The 27,947-nt window shown below is 46.6% G+C and overlaps 1 protein-coding gene across 2 annotated transcripts in view; it reads right to left on the bottom strand.

Moving 5' to 3' along the window:
• Nucleotides 1-27,947, bottom strand: part of LOC119164328 (G1/S-specific cyclin-D2) — a 326,130-nt gene that overhangs the window by 71,264 nt on the left and 226,919 nt on the right. For both annotated transcript variants that reach the window (XM_075871405.1, XM_037416501.2), the window contains 2 exons: nt 5,626-5,709; nt 2,319-2,635 (listed from right to left, as the gene is read on the bottom strand). In XM_075871405.1, coding sequence (XP_075727520.1) covers nt 2,319-2,635; nt 5,626-5,647 — 339 coding nt within the window. In that variant the 5' untranslated portion in view covers nt 5,648-5,709. The remainder of the gene's footprint in view (nt 1-2,318; nt 2,636-5,625; nt 5,710-27,947) is intronic.

Genomic DNA, 27,947 nt, shown 5'->3' with positions numbered 1-27,947 from the left:
GGTGTTGCCAGACTTATGGTGTGGATCATGTCTTGCAGTCGCTTTAAGGACCTTGATTAAAATAGTCATGCTGCTTTGACAGAACGTAGAACACCCATTGAAAGCGTACTGGTTTTAAGAAGCACTTATTGAGGTAAAAAGGGGAACAAAAGATTTTAAAAGATTCAGAGTGATGAATTCAGTAAGCAATACGTACTAAACAAAAACATATGGTCGTGGATGGCAGTGGTTTAAGCCATGGTAATAATGCTGCCACGGGGAATAATTTTAATGAGTTCATTCTTCGAACATTGTACTAGGAGTCAACGTGGAACTCTGGAACGGTGGACCTGCATGGTCATTTTACTGTTGGCGTTTTTTTTTTTTTGCAGCTGGAGTCATAACCTGGCTGTTTAAAAGGTATAGACAGATATTTTTGGGTAAAGCTCCTTTATGATGTCGCCGCACAATATTTCATTAGAACTAGAGCTTAATTGAATTATAGGCAGCGAAACCTAAGGCCCGTTGCTGGACTAATTGGTTGGGGTTTATCATTCATCGACAAACCACAAAAGGCACAAAAGTATGTGTGTGCCTTTTGTGTCCTCGTCAGGGTGCACTACACCCATATGAACCACAAAAGTTGTCTTCGGGTGCTGAAGCAGGGTGTCTCGCAAATCGGCTAATACCTCGGTTCAGGTGCCCATCGAAGCACTGGGAGGCGCAAGTGAAACGAGTGAAAAAAAAACACGAGCCATCGGTGCGTTGCTTTTATGGGTGACCATCCAACGCGATGTCGTCTGACGAGCTCTGCAGATGTGTATTACCAAGAACATAAATGGTCGCAATGACACTCCCAAGTGACGATAAGCGGAGCTATAGCAGCAAAAAAAAAAAACCCCGCAGACGTTCGTAGCGGCCACTTTTTCCTTAGCCGAAGAGATGACCGTGAGCTTATACGACTCAAAAGCAAAATAAGAAAAGGAGAGAACGGCCGCAGAATCGTAATACTGAAAAAAACAGCCTAAACTAAATACCCCCTCCACGGCACGGCTGTAACCTGGCCGCAACAGCTGACCTGTCTTGGCCGAATTGCATTGACGTTCGCCTGAGCCGCCATCACCACTCACCGGCGAAGTTCCCGACGGGGTGTCTCTGCAAAAACTTGTTTCCTTTATACTTTTTTCCTAGTGCGAACGAGGCTCGCGTTTTCTCTGAACTATGGGGCTAGTTTTTTCCGGAAGATGCGCTTTGGTTGTACCAGGAGTGTGTACAAGCATCAATTTGTAGGTGCAGAAAAGCTACGAGAAAGAAAAAAACGAGCACTGCTGTCGACCGGCTGTGCCAAAAATGTACCGGGACGAAATATCCCATTAGCGGAATCGTTCTGGTGGTATATGGTTCTTTCTCATGGCGTAATAAGGTTGTACAAGCTAGGAAAGTCCACTTGTAACACTCCATTCTCTTTCATTTGCCAATGGTATGTGAAAAAGGCGTGCGACCAGATAATCAACCCTCTGACGATGCCAGCTATCCCAGACGGTTTGCAACAACAGGGCGTCACGGCGTAATGATAAGAACTGCTGTGGAGGGGCCGAGTCTCAAGATAGTCGTTTCCACGCCCGGGATTATCCTTACCGTGAGAAAATGAAGCAAAGTCACTCGTTTCGAGTATGCATATTTAAAGATGGCCACGTCTTCGACTTGGCGTTCTCGGCTAATACAACAAAAGGCGCAGTCGTGCGCAGCGCTGCCGGCCTTGCATGTTTCGCAGAGACGTTACGCTCAATTCCTGGGTTACATAACGACATTGCGGCAACACCGCGCCAGCAGCGCGCGCAAGTACTACTCCTTAACGGAAGCGCGCCAAGACGCAAGACACGTGGAACAGATCGAGTCGGCATGATTGTGCGGGGCTGCCACGATGCGCTCGTGCATGAGTTAACGCATGCGTGCCTAGCATCTGACTCGTTAAATGGTGCGTTGCCTGGTTACGCCATGCTATTAGACGATTTCAACTTCGCCTGCTTTCACGCGTACTAAGCTGCCTTCACAGCAGGCACCTTGCAGGTAGGTGTTAATAGAGTACCGGGTATTTATTTCCCTGTGGTTTCTTACAAAACGTTTTCTCCCCTGAAACATAGGCCTACGTGGTTCCCGTGTAGCGCTTATCGGGACAACGGGTATGCCAAGCCGTAGTTCAAGAATGCCCAGAGATCGAGCAAGGGTGTAGGGCGAGTCGAGCGAATGCACAGAGGCGATCGCCGCGATTGCAGGCACAGGCAACTCAAATCCGTGTGACACAGCAGAAGCGTAAAGCAAATTCCAAATCAACTGACCTCAAGCATCCAGCGTCCGACGATCCGTCTCATGTTGACAGAGAGCTCCTTTTGGACACAGTTGAAGTAGCGAGGGTTGATTGGGTACCTCTCCTCGGACCTGAGCAGGTTGTCAAGCACTGTGCAGTCGTCGAAGATGGCCGGGTCCCTGTACGAGCACACGGGACCCTGGCCCTCGGGCCGCTCCTGGAAATCCACGTCCTTCTCGAGGCACAAGAGCTCCGCCATTATGGTGGCCGGCTGCATACAGCCCAAGAAGCTCTCTACTCTGCCACTGGCCGGTCTTCCCGTTCGGCGCTGGCCGTATTCGTAGTCCTCTGCGCCAACAAGCGACAGGTGCCCGGCGAACGTCAGCAGTGAAGGCCACGAGCGGAGCAAGCTATTGGGCTATACCAACCCTAAACACCGACTGACACATGGGGCAGGGTTAAAGAGGGGTGAACTGGATGCCAGAAAAACTCTCAGCTGGGGACAATGGCGCCGGAATTTTCGACGACGGTCGTCTTAACTCTCCAATTTCACGGCTCGAGAAAAATCCGACGAGGATTCGCGAGGGTTTCCGCTTAGTGACGGTCGGCAAAGTGGCGAGCTTCTATTTCTTTTTCTTTCTGCGATTTCGTCTCGGCCACCAGGCAACGTCACGACGACCCTCTGTAAACGCCCCTGGTTCACCCCGAACAGGCACGGCTGTCGAGGGGGTCGTGGCCGTTGTGCGAGATGATTTTTGCCTAAGGACACGACGACGCTGGGAGATGTGCACTCGCCAACCGTCAAGTGTGTGTATGAATCGCGGCGGACTGCTCACCAAGTCCGCCACCACACCATTGCGAGAAGAGGGGGCAAGTGAAAACGTACTCGGCCGAGTGAGGGAGCAGGCGAGGAGGTAGGGGCAAACTGCATCCAGGAGCACGGGCGATTACGCGTTACAGCTCCCACCTCCTCCGCTGCTTTCTCTCTCCGAAGCTGCGCGCCCTGCGATGCCGAGTTTCTCGACACCCGGCTGCAGAGAGCGGTGCGATAGATGCCCCTGCCTCCTCACCTCTTCGACACACGTCGCGCTACCCACCACCGCGTCCCTTCGGAGAGGAGGTGCACTCCTCCTTTTCCAATCTGCCGCGTTGCGCTGCTGTTCCTCGTCGTCAGTCGGCCAGTCTCCGTCGGGACGTCCCAAGTGGGGGATCGTAGCGCTTTTTCGTTCGTAACAGCCACATTCCTCAATTCTTTTTTTTTCCTCTGCTTGCGCGTAATTCGCATTTGCTCAACTGCTACTCGGGGCTACGCCGTCACTCCATCCTATACCCCTGGTTAGACCTGCCCTCCTCCCCCTACAGTCTGCGCACTCTCCCTTTTTAACTTTGTTCATATACCCCTAGGGGAAGGCTGTTGCTACCGGGCCAGTGGGTTAGGCTCGGCCCCGTTTCAGCGACTCGGAGCATGCCGGCTTGAACTTCGGACCTCGAAGCACCGATACCTAGTGACTACTTCGCGGAGGGGAGTAAAATATACGCACATTTCAGAGACCTTCCAGCATGTGTTCTCTTACGTGGTCTAAGGTTAGGGCCATGGTGTCACTGCATCTTAATCCACCTTCCTAATTTTTTTTTTATTTTTGGGGGCGGGACGAGGAAAGGTTACCGGTTCGTAACACGACACGAGTTGACGATGCATAGGAGCGAAGACTGAGCGGCCATGACCTCGAACGCACCCAGTCGAGTAAGGTTGCTCCATGGCCACGGCAGCAAGATTACAAGGCTTGGCGAATACGGCTCATGAGGTGATGGGTCACGTCGCAAACAGTGGCGGGGCCACAGAAGCGCCAGCTTCTGGACCATTTCTTTTTATTCTACTTCATCATAGCAGCTGCTATCTTTTGTGAGACCCAGTGGCCTCCGCCTGGTATGCTAAAAAGACGCTTCTACCTTTTTTTATGTAGCTAGAAGTGTTGTATTACCAAAATCGTTGCTGGTTGCCTGGCTTTATAGACAAACTTAGGCACAAGTTTATTGAAATGGTATTGCTTATTTGGTTCTTATCCTGCATGAAGACACTTTCTGAGAAACTGCTATGAGTGTAACAAAACAGGTCGCGTCGACAGCACAAGGTTTAATGGACGATTTGCAAGAACACCTGCACGGCGACTCTGCTATGCGCGATTTTTAAATTCTTTAAGCTATCTTGTTCACAAAGCGCCACAACCACGTTTGTCTACCAGTTCCAGTGAAAGGTGCGTCCCCCGAACAACAGGCTCCTTCCTCACTCACTATGCTTGGGAGGAGGGTTACAATGAAACGTGCTAACACTTTAATGACTTTGGAGAAAAAAAAATATTTGTGACATTCTCGTGCCTTCACTGGAATTCGGAAAGCCGGCAGCACAATGAAGGAAAGCAGTCTGCAAAGAATATTGCTTGATTAAATAAAAAAAAAGACCTCGCAGGGAAGTCGTCTTGCATATTTTCGCAAGCCGTCCATTTTGCACTGTTGACAGTTTCAAGGCAAAATTTCCGGAAGTATTCGCAAAAATTTAGTGAGAAGTGCAAGATTTTTGTTCACTTTACACGGATTCGCAGTACGTGACATGTTTTGAAGTATGGGCCTCTCACAAAGCAATGAGCTCCTGTGTAGTTTTTACCGCTCTGCAACTCGTCTTTCGTCGTCACCTACTCGGAGTTACTTTAGAAACATTCGGTATCACGGGTGAACTCATTCATGTTCTAATGGTAAAAGAAACTCCCGTGGAGAATTCACATTTTTTTCCGTTCACGTTCAATTGGGCAACAGTGCGGTATAAACGAAGATGAAGCACAGAACGAGCAACACACCACGCGAAGCGCACCGCTCAGAGAGATAAAATGCATACAGCAAAAGGCTACACTAGGCCTAGTTCGCTACCCCTCATGTGGAGGAGAGCAAATAAGACAAATTACAGAACACACATGTAGTGCGGTCTATCACTGGCGGTCACTCAGTTATGTTGCCTTCAAGTACACCAGGAAGGCTTGTGTAGGTTCCTATGCTCTGTGCTTTGAGGCCAGGTTCTCAAGATCTCAACTTCGGTAAAAGGCCGATCGTCCAGTTTCCCCAAGCCATGCTGGGGAGTCCGGCGATGTTGCTTGCAAGTGCTCTAAGAGGCCAGGTGGCTAATCGTGTGGAATGCGGAGCACAGGTTGTACTAATGTGTTAACGAATGCTCGGTAGAGTTTAGGTCATGCGGGCATGTGTTGTTACGAAAGTGGCATAATTAACAATCTGCCTGAACATAGAGTTCAAAATGCCATAGATAGGCTAATTTTCAAAGGCAAGTTCACCTGTTCTTGTGTATCCAGTCATGCGCAACACCACGATTGCATTTGCTGTGGGGTTCACTCGTAGAAACAGGAAGGTGCCTGCATCTGAAATCAACAGAAGATGCGAAAGAACGGGTTAGGTAGACCCAATGAAAGTTATTTGCGTTGACGTGGCTGGCATGAAAATAAACCTGCGCGGAATGCCCGGTTAACCTCAAACCAGTGGTGCTTACTATTCAGGCACTGGTACCTTTATTAGAAGTTTTATACGTTCGTCATCAATAAAAGAGATTACAACAACAGCGATGGATGATATGTGTTTGTTTGTTGCATCGGAGAAATGTAGGCCCATGATATCGCGAGTGTTAGTGTTGGAACACATAATTGCCTTGCAAGCAACATTCCTGGCATCACGTAAAAGGTTGGTATGAAGCACGTGCGACAAGTTGATGCAGCATATCCTGAAAATAAGAGGGCTTGCATCGCGAACAAATCACACTGGAAACCGTTGATGGCGGCGACTTCACAAAAAGAAAAAAAAATATTGCTCTTTACGCGCTTGGCAAAGAAACTGCGGTCAATGTGGCGAGAATCGGCTGAATGCGACAACTGGTGAGTAATGGCCGGCTTTACTGACCCATGAAAATAATCTCGATATTTTTATTATGTCTATTTTATAGTGCGAGAGCAGTGCTCTTCTTGGTTATTTCCTTCTTATTGGCCCTTCGTTTGTCGCACTACCTACATGTGCCACAGAATACCAGCTGTACCATTATCTGCTTGGACAGCAGATAGGCAAGGAGTATTGAGAAGGATAAAAGGGAGATTGGGCAATGGCTTCCTTCTTTTCTATATATTTGCTTTACTCGCAGGATCACCTTCTCTGATTGGATTCATACAAGTTGAATATAGCCATTGAATCAAGCTTTATTCTTTACCGCAAGTTTTGTAAGTGCACACACTGCAAATTTGTGCAGCCTCGATGTATTAAATGTCCACAAACTTTGTGTTTTGCAAGTGAAAGAAAGCGTAAGTCCCGCAGATATCTGGTATTCACCCGGTATTCAGAGAGCCAGTGAGATCCAAAATATAGCCACATCCAGTTGAAAAAATATATAAATAATAAATCTATAAAGGATGTGAGGCTCGCCGAGAAAACAAGCAAGCACTCCTGCTCTCAAGGAGGCGAACAAACTCCTGTTATCTGTTCACGACCTCTATCTCTTGGACGCAGAGTAGCCAGATTACAACAGATGCGGGCGCTGACGGTTTAAAAACCAGACGTGGGATACGCAAACACTGCGCCTTTCTCACATGCAGGGCCAACAGGATTACTTTAAACCCTCAGAGGCATCAAAGGTATCTACGTTAAAAGTAAACACTACTTTGTAAGCTCAATATCACAAATGAGAGCATGTTCGTTTATGAAGTGTGTAATGCGTAAGTCTTATACAGGAAATGAATATAGAATCAGGCGCACGTATGCACTTCCTTGACAACAAACATAAGCCGCTGGGGTTTCGCGTGCCAATACCACGATATGATTTTTAGGCATGCTGTAGTGAAGGGCGTGTGAAATTCTGATCATTTCGGGTTCCCTAACATGCACCTGTGCCTAAATACACGGTATTCTATAAAAAATGTGACCAATAAGGCCGCCACTGAACCCGCGACCTTATAGTCAGCAGAAGAGCACCGAAACCACTATACCAAATTCATGGCTCCTGTAATATTTATTGGGCAGGACGCAACATAGTGTCCGGACCAAGAGAAGGTTGAGATCTAGGTATCACACTTCAGTTTAGATGGAGCCCAATAACCTGCTACAAGTTTTTTTGTTAGTTAGCTGCACGTGGGTAGGAAAATGATGACTTGGTTAGAAGTATAGCACGTTGCAACGGTTTTCTACATCTTATCATCACTGCTTCCTGTATAGTAGCTTGCGTGGCATCGTAAATTGACTGAGGGCTTACGTCGGTGACTTTACTATATGAAAAAAAAAGAAAATCTAAGCCTGTTACAGCACACACAAGCAACACAGTACAAGCACGTATGGCTCTTTTTTTATAATGCAGTCAGCTTTTTATTCATGGTCTTTCCCTGATCTACATCGAGAGCTGAAGATATTCGTGGTGACTGAGTTATGGTGGTCCAAATCTGACTCACTGTTTCGGCTTTGTCATTCGAAGAAGTGGATGTAGTGTATGAGACAACCAAGGCCTCCTGAAAATTGTCAAAACTGATTCATTTACATATGCTCACCACTGACCTACGCAAGCAAGCCAGTCTCCCATTTATCCAGCTGAGCCAGCGTAAGCTTGGTTCTGGCTTGACGAGAAGCAGGGGAGGGGGTTTAATCTATTTGATTTTTTTAATTGCGCACGCGTAATGCACGCTCACGCACACAAGCATATGAACAAACATGCATAAAGCATGGTTGGCACCTGTCCCATAAAGCAAAAAAAAATGGCTCTGCCCCTATTGTTAATGGCGGGCCAAATCAGTGGTTTTATCAGCAGAAAACCATGAGCTAGCGACATCTTGATTCGTTGTGGTTGTTTCATTCTAAATGTGAAGGCTGGCGGCAACTGATGTTTTCATTCACGTTTCTTTCATCACAATTACGTTACAATTACTTCTTACATCATCCCCTTTACTCTCCCTGGCGTTATTGTCTGTTAGATTTCATTAATACACGTGTAATCATGGGCGTACATAGAGAATTGTGCTGGGGTAGGTTGCTTCTACCTGGAAATTCCGATATTTTTTCTGCGCAATGATTCAAAGTGACAGAGCTTGATTAGCACACTCATGTCGCGGCAGTGACGGAAAGGCTGTCAGCGCTGGATGCCTAACAACCCTTCCCCAACTCTGTTTGCTTGTGGTAGCTTTCCTTTACAATAACTTCTGCGGACGACCTGGAATATATCAAGATCATGAACTTACCCGGCTGAAACAAAAGAAGCAGTCTCTCCCGGGGTGTTTACTTCACGCGGAAAAAGCCCACCGAGGAGGCCGTGCATTCTTTCAGCTTTCGCCGAGAACGCTAATTTACGCCTCAGTCCTGCCGAGTGCTCTCGCACTTTGCGACCAACTTTGACTGCAATACGACAAAAAGCAAGTCAGCAGCTCGCTTCAGCGCAGATTCGTTTCCCTCAAAGGAAAAAAGAGAAGCCCGAGTATACATTTTGCGCAGTTAAAAAAGGGGGAAATGAGGTATCGATTATGTTCAGTCTTACCGGCCGTTGGGAACCAGGAATTGCCGGTGGAACACAGAAGGGTCCAGACGGAAATTGACCTTGGAATAACACGTTGCAAGTAATCACGGAAACGAGGGGGGGGGACACGATGGTCGTATTCCTGGTTTTCTTTTCTATTGTCTCGTTTTTTTCCCTCACTGAAGTGACAGGCAAACCACGTGTTGACGTACCGTGTGGGTCCTCCCGCCGGGTACTTTTCCCTTACATGAGAAAAGGCTTTCTTTTTTTTTCAGTTCTTTTTCTGCTTTTCAAGACACAGCTTTAAAGGCATTTGTTGTTGTTCTGTTGCTAGGCGGTCGACATTTGTCTTCTCTCGTTTTAAAGGGAAAGAAAAAGTATCCCAACCTTCCAAAGTCCGCAGCGCTGGTCAGAACAAGTGCAGCGACCAACTGATGCGTGAGGAGTGGAAGGAGGGAGAGGGGGAGAGAGAGTGCACGGCCTCTCCTTTAAAGGATGCCGTGGAACCAAGAGTGTGTGGGCTCGACTCGAAATTCTCGGATTCTCGCGAAAGTAAAAGAAAACAAAAGTACGAAGATCCCTACGAGAGCCGAGTGGGTCCCACTCTTATTCCGGGAATCCGTGTTTCATTCCGGAGCGGCAATGGCTTTTCCCTTTCCCCGTTTTTCCTTTCTTTCCCTAAGGAAGGGGACGAAATGAAAGGCAGCGTAGACTTGCGGCGGCCTTTTTCGTTCTTTCTTACTTTACTCCAATTGCTGGAGGGAAGCCTTGGGGCAGCAACACGTGTGCCTATGTGGGCTTGGTCCAGGGGCACAACGAAGCCGGAATTTCAACACAAAATAAAGCAGAAAAAAAACAACAAAACGTCTCGTTCGCATGGGTCTTTTCTTTTTTCTTCGTTTGCCCACACCACATCTGAAGCCGCTGCCGGCGCTTTAGGGTCTGTCGATCCTACTTGCGGCGAAGGAATGGCTTTGGCAACCCCGGCTTCTTCGTGGCGCCGTGGGGGTTTCGGCAGGGCTCCCCCTCCCGTTTCGGAGATGTCGTCCAACAGATACACATGATTTCCTGTGCGGCGTGCGTTGATGGCCTGCATGCCATTGTGCAAAGGAGCTTCTAAAGCTGTTTGAAGCCAGCTGACGATTCGAGTTAGGCATGGACACGTGCCTAATGAAAGAGTGCGTGCTGACCTGTCGCTCGTCTCTACCCGGGGACAGGTTTGTGGTCGTCGCACTCCCAAGTTCCGTGTAAGCAGGCCTCAGCACGCTTAAGCGTTTTCGTGTGAAGTATTTAAAGCACAAAAAGGGGGATATGCAGCACCGGAAGAGCCCCGCCGAGAAAAATGCGTGGACCTGTTCTCAGTACCACTGACACGTGCTGTCGTCGTCAAGACCTCGCGAAAATGCCTTGCTCGGACGAAACTGCAAACGTTTTTTCGTGATTGCTTCCGTGAAGCTTGGTGCATTGTGTTTCTGGTCGTTTAGGTTTAGACAGAGAATAATTGGGCACCCAGCATGATAAATTGAACCTATTCCTACCGAAGGAAGTGATTGTAACAGCATGAGACTCAACCCCGCAACCTGCCCATGATTGTCCTCTTTTCATATATTTTTATGTAGTCCCTTAGTATGTTCAAAGGCTACACTTACATGATCGCTTTCAAGCATTCCTTTCCTGTGTAATTCGCAACTTTCAGTATGGCTTTTTTTAGGTTTTTTTTGTAACCTGTAATATGAAAACATGTACGGTGTGTTACTTTGTAAAATGTATGCGTTCCTTGTTCATACTTATTCAGTGAAGAATGTATAATGTGTACTACACTCCACCGACTGTGTAACCCCACATTTATTGAAAATCTCTGACATGTACTGTGTCTATGCCGTTCCTGCAAGAATCCCGTGAGGGATAGGCAGTATGTTTAAATAACATACTGTAAACACATATTTCCTGATAGGCTCCCCTCGATTATCGGTTACCACCTACAAATACTTGGGCGTTCAGATTTCAGATAACCTTTCGTGGCACTCGCACATTGAATATATTAGCAATAATGCGAACCGCATGCTCGGCTTCCTTCGACGAAATTTCTCTCAAGCTCCCACTTCATTAAAACTGCAGCTTTACAAAACCCTCGTACGGCCGAAGATTGAATATGCCTCTTCTGTATGGGATCCACATTCTGCCAATCTTGTCTCCCCACTTGAAGCTATCCGAAATCGGGCCGCTCGTTTCATTCTCTCTGATTATTCCCGGTCATCCAGTTTCACTAACATGGAACAAGTAGTACAACTACCTGATCTTGCAACCCGTCGTATGATATCCCGCCTATGTGTTTTCTCTAAAATATTTTACACCAATCCGGCCTCAAAACAATCCCTTTTTTCAGTTCCATCATACGTGTCATCCCGCATTGATCATCCGTTAAAAGTTGGTGTGCCAAACTCCCGAACAAACCTCTACCTGAACTCGTTTGTCCAAACGACCAGCGTGCAGTGGAATCACCTTCCAGCCTCCATCGTCTCCATCAGCGACGCTGCGCACTTCAGGTCCACTGTCAGCAATCACTTTTTGTAACCACCCCGCTGTTGTCTTTTCTCCTGATTGTTTAATATTGTACCCCTCCTCTCTGTAACGCCTTACGGCATTGAGAGTAAATAAATGAAATAAATAAATAAAACCGAAATGACGGTCGTTGCGGTGATCATCTGCAATGCATGCACGCAGCCATCGTCGCAGGTGTTGTCAGTGCACTGTTGCCACCCCTAGCGGCTAGGATAATTTTCTCATGGTAGTGACAATGTCAAGAAGGAAGCAGCTCATGCTCGAGTGCATAAAGTGTGCAACATGCGGTGTGATCCTTTCACGGGATTCGACGTCCGCGACACACTCGTGCAGCAGGTAGTTCAAGTGACGTCCCGTCGATCTGCCTTGCTGGATCGGGAATCCAGGGTTCGTCAAACTCCGCGGATTTTTTGTCGTCCGCTCGGTCCGGCAATCGCGCAGCCGTATATTCACAACAGTGAACAGCACGGGAGACAGGTGACGTAGAGCCGCTTGCGTTACCGGTCGTCTCTTTGTCACTCGTATCATTCCGACCGAGAATGCCGGTTTCGTGCCGGCGCTATCGCTGGTGTAAAAAACATGGAGTACAATTGTTCCGTTACGCAAACTAATTCCTAATCCAATCAAATGGTGCTCCTCTGAGCCACCTATTCGGTCATTCCAGCGACGCAGGCGGCGCCATGTAGCCATGCTGCGAAGCTGTCACACGGTGATAAAACTGCGACGCAGTTTGGTCTCTCAGTAGTCACGAACCAACGAACGCGTCTTCACGCTCTGCGACGCTGACGTAAACGCTCGCGACATAACCTTCTCGTCCGCCATTTCGACCTTCCGCTGCGCCGCTTATAGTCACTGGAATGATCGAATTAAAAACAGCACCAGCTCGCAAGTTACGAGTGAGATCACGATACTTCGGCATTTCGTGGGTAAACGTGCGACGCTGCAGATAATCTCACCCAACCATCGTCCTTTGCTTCTATCTTCGTGTCTATCTTCGTTGTTCTATCGTTGTTCTATCTTCGTTGTCTGGAAAACTGCTTGCCTATCTAGACGCACGCATAAGAATAGAAATATCAATCATGTTGCTAAAATTTGAGTGCCCTAGACAGCCCTGCGCTCCATCGCGAACGGCGGCAGCGTCTGCCCAACTGCTGCTCACATGTGTCAGTTGCGGCGAGCAGTTGTCAAGTGTTTTCAACTCATGAAATCATATTATGTTATTGTAACCCTCTCTCTTCCCACCCCAAGAAACAAGAACACTCGCCTTATGTGTCTCATAATTACGCACCACGGTAGCACAGCACGCTAGGTTCCATGCTGTTGAGTTCGATGGCATGGGCTCGATTGCTGGCCCCGGTGGTGTAATTTCGTTAGGGCCCAATGCAAAAAAAAAACAACCGTGTACTAAAATTTAAGAATACTTTAAGTCACCCTAACTGGTCGAAATGTATCCCGAAGTTCTTACTACCGCATCTCATTCCCCGTTATATTGTGGTTTTTGTAAATAAGAACGAAATTCTGTTGCATCCCTGAAATCAACCCACTTGCAAGTGCACGATGGTAACCACACTGTTATTGCGACAAGTTTCACGATGTGCAGTTTGATAGCCCATTGCTTGTTTTGTCACCAGCCGTAAAGAAAACCAAGCACGCCTATGACGCCTTTCACGGTGAAGTTTCCACGTCGCAACCCGCAGCAGCACACGCGATTTCTCTTGTACTATTTGCCCCTCAATGAAGCTGGTAGCCTCCACATCCTTGCATCAACAAAATCTATCGTACTTCAGTGGCGCCGCCGTGGTGGTCTAGTGCCTAAGGTACTCGGCTGCTGACCCGCAGGTCGCGGGATCGAATCCCGGCTTCGGTGGCTGCATTTCCGATGGAGGCGGAAATGTTGTAGGTCCGTGTGCTCAGATTTGGGTGGTGGTCGAAATTTCCGGAGCCCTCCACTACGGCGTCTCTCATAATCATATGGTGGCTTTGGGGACGTTAAACCCCGCATATCAATTAATTATCGTACTTCAGTTCCCGCACGCACTAGAGGTTGTGGGACACAACGATGACGAAGAACCCTAAGCACGTTGTCGCCAAGCGAAGTTTCGTTATATCACGGCTTTCGCCGATTGCCGTGTGGCGGCGCCACCGTAGCGGAAGTTGTCGATTACAGCACGTTACCACGTGTTGAAACATAGCCGTGGAATGAGAGTCAAGTGTAGGAATCAGCGTCGTTTTGTCACAACAGAACACTTAGGCGCACGCACAAGCGCCTAAACAAACGTATACTTTTAACTGATCGATTATTCACAAAACGCCATAAGACTTTTATTTTATGCCGTTACAAGATTTCAGTCCGCGTAATGATATGGTGGTTTTCGAACGTTAACCCCGACATAAAAAAAAACAAGGCTTCAGATGTTCTGCAGATTGTTCTCAACGTTATTCAATGCCTGACCCAAAATCTTTTGCACGAATGAGCCAAACATAGGACGTGGAAAATGCTTTCTTTCAAGGACAATGTTCTGTATAGTCTCATTTAGGTACTGATTCCCCCCGCCCTGTTTTAGACTGTCCCGGCTCTAGCGGTACTTTATGCTGTGTCTGCGGCCCACTGACTGGGGTGAGTTTAGGAACCCTTGCTTTAAAGAATGGGAATAATAGCCCAAAACAAGACGGGTAGCTCTCTCGGCTGCCTCCGAATTTCCCGTGCTGACTCTGCAGGAGAACACGCAGTAGACTCCCATACTGAACAATGAACAGCAGCGACGTGTAATACTGCAAGTTTGCGAGATGCTGTTGGGTAAAGTTTCTTGAAGAGAGAAAAAAAATTCGGACTTTAGTAGTCAAAATCGAAAGCCAACGACCACCCTCGCACCTATTCAAGTGCGGGAAAGCTTCTCAGTTTGAAGGAATAATGTATTACAGCAAAAGATCACTTGTGGGGTGAGACCTATCTATGGCTCTTCAAAAGCCTGTCTTACAGCGTCCTTAAGGGTCGACCAATTTGCGATTTTTCAGATTGATTAGAACGATCTGACCTGACTTCGTATTTGACACGCACTATTTGAGACTCAATGTCATTTGTCTCGTGAAACGTGTCTATGTGTAACGTGAAACTGCCCATGTGTGACGTCAAAGTATTATATAAATGTGAACGTGTCTTTGTGCACTGGCGTACTGTCTGGTTCTTTCTGGAGCGGTCCTGCCACATTAACATCACAATCCTCTTTGCCACCATTATATACTTAGTTTTTCTGCTCAGTCGTGTGCTGATTAAAGTTGACATATATATCTATGTATACTTGTTCATTTGCTCATGCTAGTATGATGGCACATTCAGGGCTTTTTATCGCACCAGGGCTCATGGGAGCGGGCACCACTTCTGGGGCTGCCCACGGTCAGTGATGTCTTCGCAGGGTGTGAATCCTTGTGGATCCACAGCTGGGGTAGAGAAGAACGCTGGTGTTGCTTGGTTGAAGGGTAAGTCTGAGGAGAACAAGTGCCTTTTTGCACTCCCCCTCCCCTGCAAATGTCGATGTCAATGCTTTCCCGACCCTGTTAACACTCGAGGTTCTTGTTAACCTTGGTTCTTGCGCTCCAAGTTCAACACTGGCGTGTTCACTACCTCTTATGTAATAAACCTGTTTGGGGCCTTCCATGAACAAAGAACGAATAAATTCTAGGAATGAATTCACCTTCTATGCTCGTAATAAGTTCAATATGCGTGTGTTTACGTGTGCATGTTTGTGTACGTGCGTTAGTGTATGTGTATCAACAACTGTTTAAAATGTTATGAGAAACGCCAGAACGTGTAATGTGGTACATACTTCGGAAGTTGGAGGAATAATTCGACGAAGTTGATAAGTAAATTATCACTAAAGCCGTTCCTAGCTGATTGTCAGTCAGTTTAAAAATTAAGCCAACTGCTAGCTCGTAGACATCGACTGACTGCCCTGAATTGAGACGTGCGTGCTCTCTACAAGCCGTTATGCGAACGGACGAATAGAATAAGTAATCAAAGTCCATTGAAATCGACACTCTACTCCCATTGGCCTAGATGACACACGTAGCGTTACTCTTGTGTCGTTACCATGTCGATAGCAATAACAGCACCGCAATGCAAGGTCGCAGGTGAAAGAAAACTCAAAGACGTATGAAGCGTGGAGGGAGGGCATCATTAGTATGCAAGCCACGTTAGACTGAATTAAGGCTTTGGTATCAGCGGGAGGGGGAGGGGGGGAGCGGGGTCCCCAGTGATGGGTTGTCCAAGCGGGGAGATGCAGGTTCCCATGAAGGTCGCGGCTTCGACAGGGACATGGAGCGCGGCGCATCATCGTAACGTGGGAATTCGTGCAGCTGAAACCGAAACGGGAGGAGATTCAGAGCGACATCCCTGGTGGCCAGTGCGTCACGTCGCTCAACTCCCGGTCAAATGAGAACGGGCCGTCCGTACAAGTTGCCGAACGTGCGACTTATCCTCTGCCCCGTTGTGATGTCTCAGTGACACCGCTGTGGTGTCATAAAATAAAGAATATGAATTTTCAGATTTGATGTTTCAATTGGCAATTGAGCGATTTCCTTTTTTTATTAAAATAGAAAATAAACAAAGGAGTTGTCACCATTACTGGGCGACGTCTACCCCTTTCCACTTGAAATGGGTAGCCGTCGCCATTTTGTTATGATGGGTAGTGCGCCTATGCTTGCTGGCTATACAATGTGTACATATACGTGTGAAAGCTTGTATTCATAAAGATAGCGCTTGTCCTGTGTTGCATGTGCTCTTCTAAGTACCGTACTGAGTTTGCAACTGTGCAGCCAAAAAACTATTGCGCACTGACTGCTTTCCTCACTCATTGTGTTTTAGACTTCTCCCCATTCCCCTCCCCTTCCTCACAAACAACAAGTGCCTCACCCGACGTGCGATCTGAGTCTCCGTACGAGGAGGGACGACCCCATAGCAATTGTTTGTGGGGAAAGTACCTTTTTTGTACTCGCGTGTCTTCCCTGGAATAGTAGTGGTAAAAGGACAGTGGACGAAAAAAAAAAACAGTCGGCGTACGAGAGTTTATGGTTGGGAGGCAAATTTGCAGGAAAGCCGCCTTGCGCATTTTTGCAAATGGCCATGTGTGTTGACCATTTGCAAATGCACTGTTCTATGCACTGGTCATGTTGACCAGTGCATAGATAAGGCACTGGGACAAAAAATACATTTCTCGCAAGAAATGGGTGCCCGGAAACAAGGACTTCTGCTGCAACTTTGTAAAGATAAAAAGAAAAGACCGCCAATGAATGCAAATTGTGAGTTTCAGTAATTAAGATACTTCCAAAATGATTACGAAACATTGATAGTCTTACTTTTGCTCGCGCTACTTTGTTTACTAAAGAAAATGATTGCAAAACGTTCAACTGTTCGGCCTGTGGGTGGTTGCATGATCTGTCTCCGACTATGATGATGAAAACCTTATATGTGGTCCCCCATTGTTTTGTTATGTTTTCATAGCAGCCGTAATGTTGACTACTGCTGCTTATTCTTGGATTATTATTAAATGACACTCTGCGCAAAAAAGGCGCGAGTTTTCAATGATACCGAGCCGTTCACTGTGTTTGCTTAAATTGACACACAAAAAAAAAACAATTTTTCACGTATCAGTAAAACATCATTTCACAGTCACCAAAAAAAAAAACGCCACTATTACCATGAGACGACGCCTGGTAAGTGAGAAAACACGCGGAAACAAAAAAAAAGCGAGTAGAGACACCACCTAGGCATAGCGCCTTCAAACATTATAAGGTCATAGTTTCGGACGGCGTCTACTGGCTCCTGGGTAGTTTCTAATCTGCGAAAATCAAGTACATTGCCATGTGTGGGTGCCATAGAGCTAACGAAGTTTCAGGGAACGTCATATGGAGGCTACGTCACTAAAATTCGAAGAATAAATGTGGAAATTCACCAAGGGTGGAGCTTTGGGCGCGATATTTAAAAACGAAACTTCAACAGCGACTCTACCCGCTAATAAAGATAAAAAAACTTATGATAGTGAAACTTGAACATTAGACTTCTCTCAGAGTATACAGTTTATCATTCTAAAGCAGCTCATTGTTTCGCTTTAGTGTCCATTTAGGAAGTCATGCCCATTAATGCGGATGCATGCAGTTAGCGGTGAGGCTAAGTCTGCGTATTTCCAACGGAGGTAGAAGTAGAGCTTTTTTTTTAATCAAAATGAAAAATAAACGACGGAGTGGTCGTCACGTTAGTTGGTCATATGGGCTAACCATATGCCCTCGGAACGTGCCGTATCAACGTCGTCTGTGATGCAAGAGAGGTAAAGGAATTCCCCTACTGAAACGTTCCGTATACGAGTCCAATAATTCTATATGTTTCCATAAAGAATACACATGTTTCCCATATATTTTCCATACATTTCCGTAAGATCCTTACGGAAACATATGGAAAACATATGTTTCCCATATATTTTTCATATATTTCCGTACGATTCTTACGGAAACATATGGAATTATTGGACATCGCATACGGAACGTTTCAGTAGCCGCAAAAGTTACACGACGCGTGCTATGTTCCATATCCCCTTGTCCTTGGGCTGATAATAGAAACGCATACGAAACTCGAGCATGCCATGCGCGATAGCGGAAAAATAAATAATAAAATATATGTGGGTTAAGAAAAGAGCGCTAAGGCCTGGAGTGTATGGTTGAAGTGCTACTGGGACAAAATGTTGGAACGTTCCTTACGCACGTTTCTTGGCGTGTGATGAGTGATAGTAGTGCCGTATCAGAGGAGGAGGGCGATCATAATTTGGATGAAACTGCAACCTTGATTTTCACGCTGGCTTAAAAAAAATTGGAGGAGGCTTGGATTACATGTTGAGAGCAGTAATCTATCCCTTTTCTCATCGCCTCTCAGTCCCTAGAGCGTTCATGGCTCTGTTTCTCAGGCGCACACCTCTATTATGAAGGAAAAATTTAAAGACCTAAAACAGCTCAAAAAGAACGAAGAATCAGAGGAACCGAGCGTCATCAAGATGTACGACATATAGCCCAGCAACAAGTATATTAGAACACCTACGCCATGCCAAAAGAAAAAAAAAGAGAGGTCTGTACGCGTAACATTAGTGATTTAAAGCTATCCTGCGCTGCTTAGTGCTAGTTCACTTGCGATGTGCCGTCTTCATCAATCATGATATTGCGAATAAGTGAGTATACATCAACCACGCCATCATAAGACCACACGTCGACCGGACACCACATGCAGCCTGCTCACTTTGCTGATGCATTTACTGATGACGATGATTAGATATGTCTGAGCGCTTTGTAGTCAGTGGGCCTTTAGACCTCTCGCTCGTCGTGTACTTCATGGCTTGACCCGTACGTGGTGCGAATATGGGCTACTGCAACGTAATATCGCGTGTGTTAAGGAGACTCCTTACTTTGCATGTCTTATTTTTTTTTCGTAAGCATTCCAGGCAATGACGTGGCTGTGCCGTAGAACACCTGTGTGCCTCGCAGAACGCCCTGGTTTGATTCCCACTCTAACTTAAGGTTTATTTATTTATTTATTTGCATCTTTATCAAAGGTTTTGCTGGCAGAAAACGCATGTATTTTGCTTACGACCGATGACCGCGACACCGGAATATCTGGGAAACAAGCTCTTTATTGCAATCGCGTTAAATTTGAACCTATATAAGCCGTGTGTTGCAAATAATGGGCCAGTTTCTTTCCTTGCTTAAACACTTGCCACTCTGGTGTGCCGGGATACTCGATAAACTGCTTGTCGCATAGCTTTGCTGACCTAACATATATAAAGCAGTATAGGTAGCAAATGTATTTTTTTTATCTCTGTGCACACCAGTCTCTTCCTCCTCTATTCAAATTAGTTTCACGTGCGGTTTCGGGGCAGATAAGCTGTACGTATGAAAGCCTACTAATAGCGTCGACATTTATCTAGACGGGTTATCATAGACACGTGAAAAGACACTGATGTCGGTAGCGCATTGAGGCGACATGCCACAACCTTTCTCTCTCGGTATTTTCAGTTTTATTCTTTTCGGGACTTCGGTAGTTACAATGTGAAGTGCATAGGCGATAAGGTGTAGGCTGAAACGCCTATTAAACTCGAATCTGTAGAACATGGCAAGTATAGTTACAGTAATTCATTTTACGGCGTAGTCTAACAAAGCGGAACTCTTCCTGCAAAATTACTCAGGTGCAAACTAATAATAATAATAATAATAATAATAATAATAATAATAATAATAATAATAATAATAATAATAATAATAATAATAATAATAATAATAATAATAATAATATCTGAATTTTTTCGTCCGAAAAACCACCATATGATTGTGAGAGACGCTTTTTTGATCATCTGGTCTTCTTCAACATGGACTGACATTGCACAGTACGCTTCCATTTCGCCTCCACTGAAATTGACCGCCGTGGTGGAGATCGAACCCATGACCTTCTTGTCAATCGCCGAGCACCCTTAGCTACTGATCCACCGTGGATGACCAAGCGCAAAATGAGGGAACTGGTTGCACATATGCTCTCGCACTATGTGAAACGTGGGGACCGATCTCCGTGTCCGAACGTTGCATGCCTAACATTCTGCTCTGGCGGAGGTGTTTTTCACTAAGCCAATTTGAAAGAAGAAAAAAAAAACACTTTGCTCTGCCTAATGAATGTTTTCAAGGTCCATCATATGATGCACACTCCGAAACAAGGGAGATCGCAAAAACAGCTCTTGAAGCCCGGTAATGATGGGAGAACACCTCCTCTGTCTTCCATTCTCTCTCTCTTTTTCTAATGCAGAAACTCGTTCGATCACAATTTTAAAACTTAGTCTGATGTCATTGGAGCTGTCTCTTATTACTTCGCTTATGCATGTTCTCAGGCCCTGTGACATACGAAAGCATAATGTCCATTAATCACGCTCAACTCATTAATTAAAGCGCTTAGCAGTTCATCGCATGAGTGCTCGCGCAAAACAATTCGCGGGAACGCCGGTTTTTTTTTTTCCTCCCTCGGGAAAAACTGTGCCATCTGCTCAAGATTCAGCGGAGGGATCATTTCACAATTTTCCTATCGAAGAGGTCATTTCATGCACCCCAAGGCTCGCCTAAGAACGTATACAATGGAGCCACATCAAGCCACGACGTGACTAGTCCTTGAAGAGGTTTGTCTTCGAACGCCGAGCAAGAAACGGAGAAGTAACGGTTTATCGCGCGCATGCAGTTGGGAATCAGCATAGTCTTCCTTGGGACACCCCTCCCTTCTCCTTCGCGAATAAGCGGTAATGGTTCTTGGATCATTTGTTAAATGGCCAGAAGACAGCGTGTGAGCCAGTGTCCTTGGAGTGGTAATGGTTGAACAAAAGAATCAAGGGCCTCTTGGAGGAAGCATGGTCGCAAGGCGTTCAATGTTTACTCGTGTTTTGGAAGAAACAGCACCGGTGACGTACAGTTACATGACGATAGTTATAGCGCGAAAACAAAACGACGACACAGAGACAAGAAGGACACGAAAGACACTTCTTGCCTCTGTGTCGTCGTTTTGTTTTCGCGCTACAACTATCGTCACGCCATACCAACTAGCCCAAGCTGCCACACTTCTAAAGTACAGTGACATGGCAGGGAGGGAACTGCCTATGCCCGTGTGAGAGTGCTGCAAAAGAGCGGCGCGTTTATAGCTATACGCAAAGCAGAAACGAAACAATGGACACGGTTGGCAAGTGTTCTCGCCTGTCCGTAACTCTGTCATGATGGGGAGGAGGGTGGGGTTGCACGTTTGTATGATGTGTGTTGCGTCAATATACACTCCAAGAACACTCTAAGAAAAAAACAATTCCTTTGATTTTCTTTACGGAGTACTGACTTACCACTCTTTTTAAAGAGGCACGTGAACTCTTTTTGCGGATTATTGTACTTCCGATGGAGAGCCGCGCGATTTAAGGAGTGTTAACGTGTCTTTCCTAAATAAGTCATGTATATACGTGGCAAGTCAGGACTTACGGAAAAGAGAAGCACGGGCTTTTTATTTCCTTAGAGGGTACGCATAAGTCTTGAAAGGTAATAACAAGACAGGCATCCCTTGCATTACGTGTGGTGTAACATCCAGCTGGTGTATACCCATCTTTACATATATACTTTCCTTTTTTAAAGTGTCTCATCATGAAGGAGGTGAACGTAATGTGCCTTCTAGGCATACGGTGGCAAGCTCACTCATAAGTCGACCCACTCGGACACACTCGGAAGACGTCTGAGTGAGTCCGAGCGCATTACAGCTTTAGTGAGACTGAGTCTGAGTTAGTCCGGTTGAAGAAAGCTTTGATAAGTGTGAGTCCTAGCGAGTTCTAAGCGCAAAACACATATCGTGAGTGAGTCTGAGCAAGCCCGATACTTTTTTTTTCCGACTTTTACTTTCAAGGCACAAATAACAGCTTCCTTCTCGTTTTGTCTATATGAGATGCACGTGTTCTTTAGATGAAAACTAGAAATGTGTCATTTGTCTTCGAATGACCCTTTTGATCGCCTTCTGCGTTATTGTGAGCATGTTCACTGAAGTGCGGGCCTCGGTGTGTGTGGTTTTCCTCATCTAATGTGTCATATTATCCTTGGTACCCTTTCTCTAGAAAGACTCCGAACATTCGTAACACTCAGAGTTGAATAAGTATGTCCAAAGCTTTCATCACACCACTTAATCTTGTGCCTTCATAAATAAACAAAAAACCTTGCGAAAACCCTAGCAGCTACATACCTTGAACCCAAAGGGCGATGGCTATATCAGTGACTACTGCAGAGTATAGTCCCAGTTTACGCAGACGTGTTTGGAAGTTGAGTAAATCGCAGGACAGGTTGAAATCCAAGGAAGATGGAATTTTCCGCAGTGCAATGAATGTAATCGCCATGATGTGATCTGCACTGGCTGACAATTTGAATGTGATGGTGAAAGCCCACATCCGGCTTGGTTGTCTGAAATTTTTAACACCGGGTGACCTATGGACTGCTTCAAGTGGAGAGAACGTTTCGACCGGACGCGCAAAATGTGTGGTTGACCAAGATAATCGTAAGTATGGCTTGCAAGGATCTGATTAAATGCGGGAAATCATAAACACTGACTGACACTTAGTGTCTTGAAGCTGACGCCGACATTGTGATAGGACGAGCGAAGCGACCACCATATGTTTGACTGCAGGATGAAAGAAACGCACGGTGATATTAATGTCATGCTGCAGCCCGTTATGGTTGGATGCTTCATGAGAATAACAACGCTTGACATTTGTATCCTCAGTCTGAAGGCAACATTCTTATTCGCTCCTTGAAGCGACCACCATTGGTTTCCCAACAGACACATCAAGAAGAAGCCGACGCTTCAATACCATTGTCGGTCTCGGACGCTCGTTGGTCTCCTACGGTGAACAGTCTGTCCGTGCATGTGTAACACGATTCATGGGGTACGCATAAAAGTTTCACCAAGGCACGCAGTTCTTGCATTCAGAAGGATAAGGTCCCTTTATCGAAACGTTGGCGACGCCTTGGAGCTTTCAGTTGTATTCTTCTTCGCTATTTAGTCCGATGAATGACCCATCAATTTAAAGTAACAGGCCAGTGGACGTAGATACCCTGCATTTTACCCAGTTCCTCTGTTAACCACAGGTAACACCAACGTAATAATTTTAATAATAATAATAATAATAATAATAATAATAATAATGACACCGACAACTTTTATCATTATTACACGAAAAAAAACGGGCGTAATTGGACGAAAAAGAGCGAAGAGTGATATAATGAGAGCTAACCTCAAAAGTTCAAGATGGCACCGACTAATCCAATAGGGGCATAATCAAATGATACTGAACCTGCAGAGGGTACATAGACATGCAACTAATGACAACGCCCGATACTTACCGTCTTCGACAAATTCCAGCCATGCTAGTGTTCACTTTGAAGAAAGGGATTGCCGCACAGGCAACGTTGGTACGTACAGGTAACCCTCTTTCAAAAGAGGTCCTAAATTGCGAACAAGCCATCTCGACTATTCGGACCCATTCACTAAACCATCCTTTCCAGCCGACGTTTATATTTACAACGTCACATTGAATGAACAAGACAAGAACTGTGCAATGTCTAACAATTTAGGCATGACAAAAAAAAGCCAATAGAGTGGTAATTCCGCGCACTTTGCACTGGTTGTTAGTCGCGCAGGAATTGATGATAGCTGCGTGCGCCCGGGCGTCGAGAAGCAGCGCAGGTTGGTTCTTCGCTTGTTTCTTCATTCCAGTTAATGTCTTAAAGGCGGGTTAGGTGGCGTTGGCCCCCACGTGTTCCCCGTGTGCGATTATCGTTCATCCCAAAGGCGGAAAGCGGACTAACAACAACGCCACAAAAAGAGGGAGCAATAGGAACAACACAAGCGAGATTATGAAAGCAAAAACACGAAAAGGTCCAGAAGGACACGGCGAAAGGTAAGGGCGTTCAAGTCGGCCTCACTGAAAGCAACGAGCCAGCGTGATTTCGAGCCCAGGCTGGGTATAGTTAGTGCTGTTTCTCTTCCTACCAGATAGTTTCTGCTCTGGGTGGAGTCGGGGTGTACGAGGCGAGGGGTGTTTAAAAGCGAGAGGCCGGGGATGCCGTGCTTGAGAGGAAAAAGGCAGAGCCGATGCCGAAGAAGGGCCTGTTTATTTTTTGGCCCGTTTGCCTTGCCGCCGGCGTGAGTAGGTAAGTGATGTTGGGAAGCCCGTGCCGGCGAAAAATAACCAGAACCTGCCACGAGCTGGGCGATCGGCGTGGTTGTCTAGCAGGTTGCCACCATCCGCATTCCAGGGTCACGAAGACAGACCCGCGCGAGGCGTGGGAAATGCCCCCTTGCGGCCGCCGTCAACAACACCGCCAGGGGGCTCCGCGAAAAGCGTTACAAAGTTAGCTTACGCGTCTATCAACTGGCATGCTTGACGTTAGTGTTGCTCAAAACATGCCGAGGGTCGAATACCCAGAAAGCTTGTCACTCACACAAAAGTGTCTGTGTCATGACAACTCACTTCGTCTTGATTGCCGACCGATCATGATTGGTAGGCATTTGCCCTCACCTTTTCGAAACTGTCATGTCAACACGCACCGCTAAGAAGAACACGTGTTGCGAAGGTGTCATTAACAAGTATAGACGGGATTTCTCTAAAGTATTTCTAGGGTGTGCGTGCATTATATAGTGAAGAACTTGAGCGCAGGCAGTACCACTGCATGCTTACCCCTGAATGCAGAGATGTTACTTGGCTCACGACTTCGACTTGACTTGAGCAAGTCGGCGTGAAGCAAGCAGCGGACTTCTAAACGCCCAAGTCAGCCTTCGCGTTTCATAGATGCTCAGGCTGTCTTGCTTGGTCAAGTCAAGAACGAGCTTCAAAGCAGAAACTCGCTGCTCGCCTGCTAACGAGGGTAACAATGAAGTTGTTCGCGTAAGGCGCGCATTACACCAAAAAAAAAGACCCTACGTTTTAAAATAACTATAAAAACGAAGGGTCACAAGCATATTCTTGCCATTTTACGGCTAACGAGCGGCACGTGGTGCCTGCCACCACAGCGATGCGCAGTGTTGCTTCTGTAAAGCGTTCGTTGCCCGCTGGTTTTAGTGGCCACCCAAATGCGGTGCGTTTCTCCATGGTTGCTTGTTTGGAGGAGAAACAAGCATCGCGTTGGGTTCTTTTGTCGTTTTTTTTCCTCAATCAAACGCCATGGCATGTATTTGTGCTGACCTGGCTCACGAGGTGACGCGATTTTCACGGTATTTGCCTTTCTGTTCGCCCGTGTGCATGCCTGTAATGGGCTAGGTCGCAGTTATTATGAAAAAAAACAAGTTCTGGGAACAAATGTGATTCGTATCCTTTTGTTGAGCTTGGTAAACAAAAGAAAAAGCGGAAGTCAGGACATTGCCCTCAGCAGAATTCTGTCTCGCGGGGTGCAGCAATGTATCGCTGCATGATGGTGACGCGGATAAAAAAACCCGTGATAGGGGCACCTCTTTTTTGTGTGTATGTATTTTTACGAAGCGTTGTGCTACAAGCGATGCCTTTCTGAGCGAGAAACAGCGCCCTAGACGGGACGAAAGGATAGACGAGGCACACGGACACAGCACCGAGTCAATTTTTTTTTTACCGAAAGAGACGGAAAGTGTCGTCGTGTTATAAAAAAACAGAAATAGCCTTTGCGGTTACGGAACACTTCGGCGTTGTCGACACCGGGGCTATTAATACGCACGTGTGTGTAGTCGACACAACCTGTAACGCAAGGGAACTCAGCCACTTCATAACAGTCCGCCGGCTGCGGAAAGCGCACCAGCATCGCGTACAGGTGCTTTGCGATGAGTAGCGTAACTTTTCCGACTGCACGGCACACTGCCGACTACGGAATGTGCACGAAATTTCCGGTGACTGCTTGGAATGTGCCAGCGCTGTAAAACCTGAGAGCCATCAGTAGCTGTAACACTGGATGCACGGGCTGTCTTCGGTTGTCCCCACTTTCACGGAGCGGCAACATAACGAGCAGCTGCCCCACGGCGTTCTTCATGAATCTGTACCTAGCGTGGAATTGTTGCTCGTCGTACAACTCCATCGGATTTCCTTGGTCACGTAAAGCGGTTCCAAGAATCTTCGGCAGGCAGTGTGCCTCAAAAAATGCTACGCTTATGGCGAGGCAAGCAAACTCAAAAGCGGCCACCTTTCACGCGACGTCCATTCGAGAGGTGGCCATGTTGGTATAACGCGTGAAGTCGCTTTCAAGCAAGCCCCGCAGCTGACTTGAAACTTGTCCTGACTTCGACCGAGCCAACTCGCCTTCAAGTCATCCGCAAGTTCGAGAATGATTTATGGCGACCGGTAAGACTGTCTTGAGTCAAGAACGAGTCAAGTACGAGTCAAGTAACATCTCTGCATTCGGGGGTTAGTCCGATGATTTCTTCATGGACTTCATGTGTGCATGCAACATCAATTTGCACACATGCAAATACAGTTCCCGCACTTTTTGTGCGTCTGCTCTTCACCTGTTCCTATAGGCACAAGACTAACAAACTCTATTGAATTGAATTCCATCAATTAAACTTCATTGAAGCGTGACAGACAATAAATAAGTGAAACGCCTAAGCCTAATTAGCCGGGAATCACTGTTCCTCCAAAACTTTTTCAAGTTGTACGGGAGCGCAATGTTGTGAAAGAAATTATACTCGAAAGAACACTTTATGAAAAGTTTCTGGAGACATGAGCTACAGGGCATGCATAATTAAGGATGTCGCATCATTGATTAAGGGGGCAAACGTAGTGAATGTTTGCTTCAAGACGTTTGTTCAGAACTCCCTGCACACAGCCGGAAAGTCGAGCACGTGCACTCACCACTGGTCAGTGATGACGTTCGGCCAACGTGAGTCACCGACACGACAATTTATGGTCAAGGGAAGTCGATACTGCGTTTTACAGTTGATGCACGGAAGTGAAATTGTGGTCTAAGGAAGTGGATCGTCACAACATCAGCATGATTAGAGCGGCTGTGCGTATGTCCCTCTGGATTGTGTTTTCAATTCCCTCTACCGAGTAAGACCGATGACGTCAGAAACGGAGCATAGTTCTAAAACGTTTCCCTCTTGCTAGTTTGCGCTAGGCGTTCCGGAAAGTATGCATAAGTCAGCGGTGTCTAACTTCTGCACACCTGTCTACCACGGCACTTGCTCTGCGGCGAAACGATTGATAGTGCATTAGGCAACCGGTCGACTTCGCCTTTCGATAACTCGGGGATGGCGAATTGAAAGCGTACTGCCTACGCGTGCGGCGATTCTTTCAACGAGCTGCGCTGCTTCCCAGAATTTGACCACTTGTAGCGAACGAGTATAGTACTCATATGAATGAATGCTCATCGCAAGATAGGTTTGCCGTTCTTTTTTTTGTTTCTCAGTATACACGTGTATACGTTGGCACTTATATGCTGGTTATTTTCTCGCCTGCGAAGCGTGCTGCCGATTCATTTTATTTCACAGCGTCTGTTCTCCTTCTCTTTCGCTGGCACTGCACAGATTCCTACGCCGGGCTCGCCTTTATCGACTTGCGCACGCCAGCAGCAACGCAGTGCGTCCGCCTCCGGCTTTTATCTGCCAGCTGGATAGCGATGTAGTAATCGCGCCCGTTGAGAACTTTCCTCCTGCTGATGCGCTTAGCGTGACCTAAATGCAATCCACGCTCTCTCGTCTTGCAATTTGATTCAAGAGATGTTGTGAGGAGAGCTTAACCATGTTATAGTTGGCGGTTAGTGTTACTTAAATAAAATGGCAGCATATCCACGTGGTGAATGATGGAGAGTGGGGCGAAGCATTCCTCCGTCCATTCGTTCTTGCTTCCGTTCGTTCATGCGTCTGTGTGACCGTCTATGCGTCCATACGCCCGTCCGTCTGTTCGTGCGTCAGCACGTCCATCCGTGCGTCCGTCCGTGCGTTCATCCATGCATCCGCCCCTGCGTGGATCCATGCGTCCATCCGTCTGTGCAGCCATCTGTGCGTCCATCTATGAATCT

The sequence above is a fragment of the Rhipicephalus microplus genome, chromosome 8 (genome assembly GCF_043290135.1).
Source record: "Rhipicephalus microplus isolate Deutch F79 chromosome 8, USDA_Rmic, whole genome shotgun sequence".
Taxonomy (NCBI): Eukaryota; Metazoa; Arthropoda; class Arachnida; order Ixodida; family Ixodidae; genus Rhipicephalus; species Rhipicephalus microplus.
Note: the sequence above shows the minus strand (reverse complement) of the source record. Positions and strands in the feature narration are given on the sequence as shown.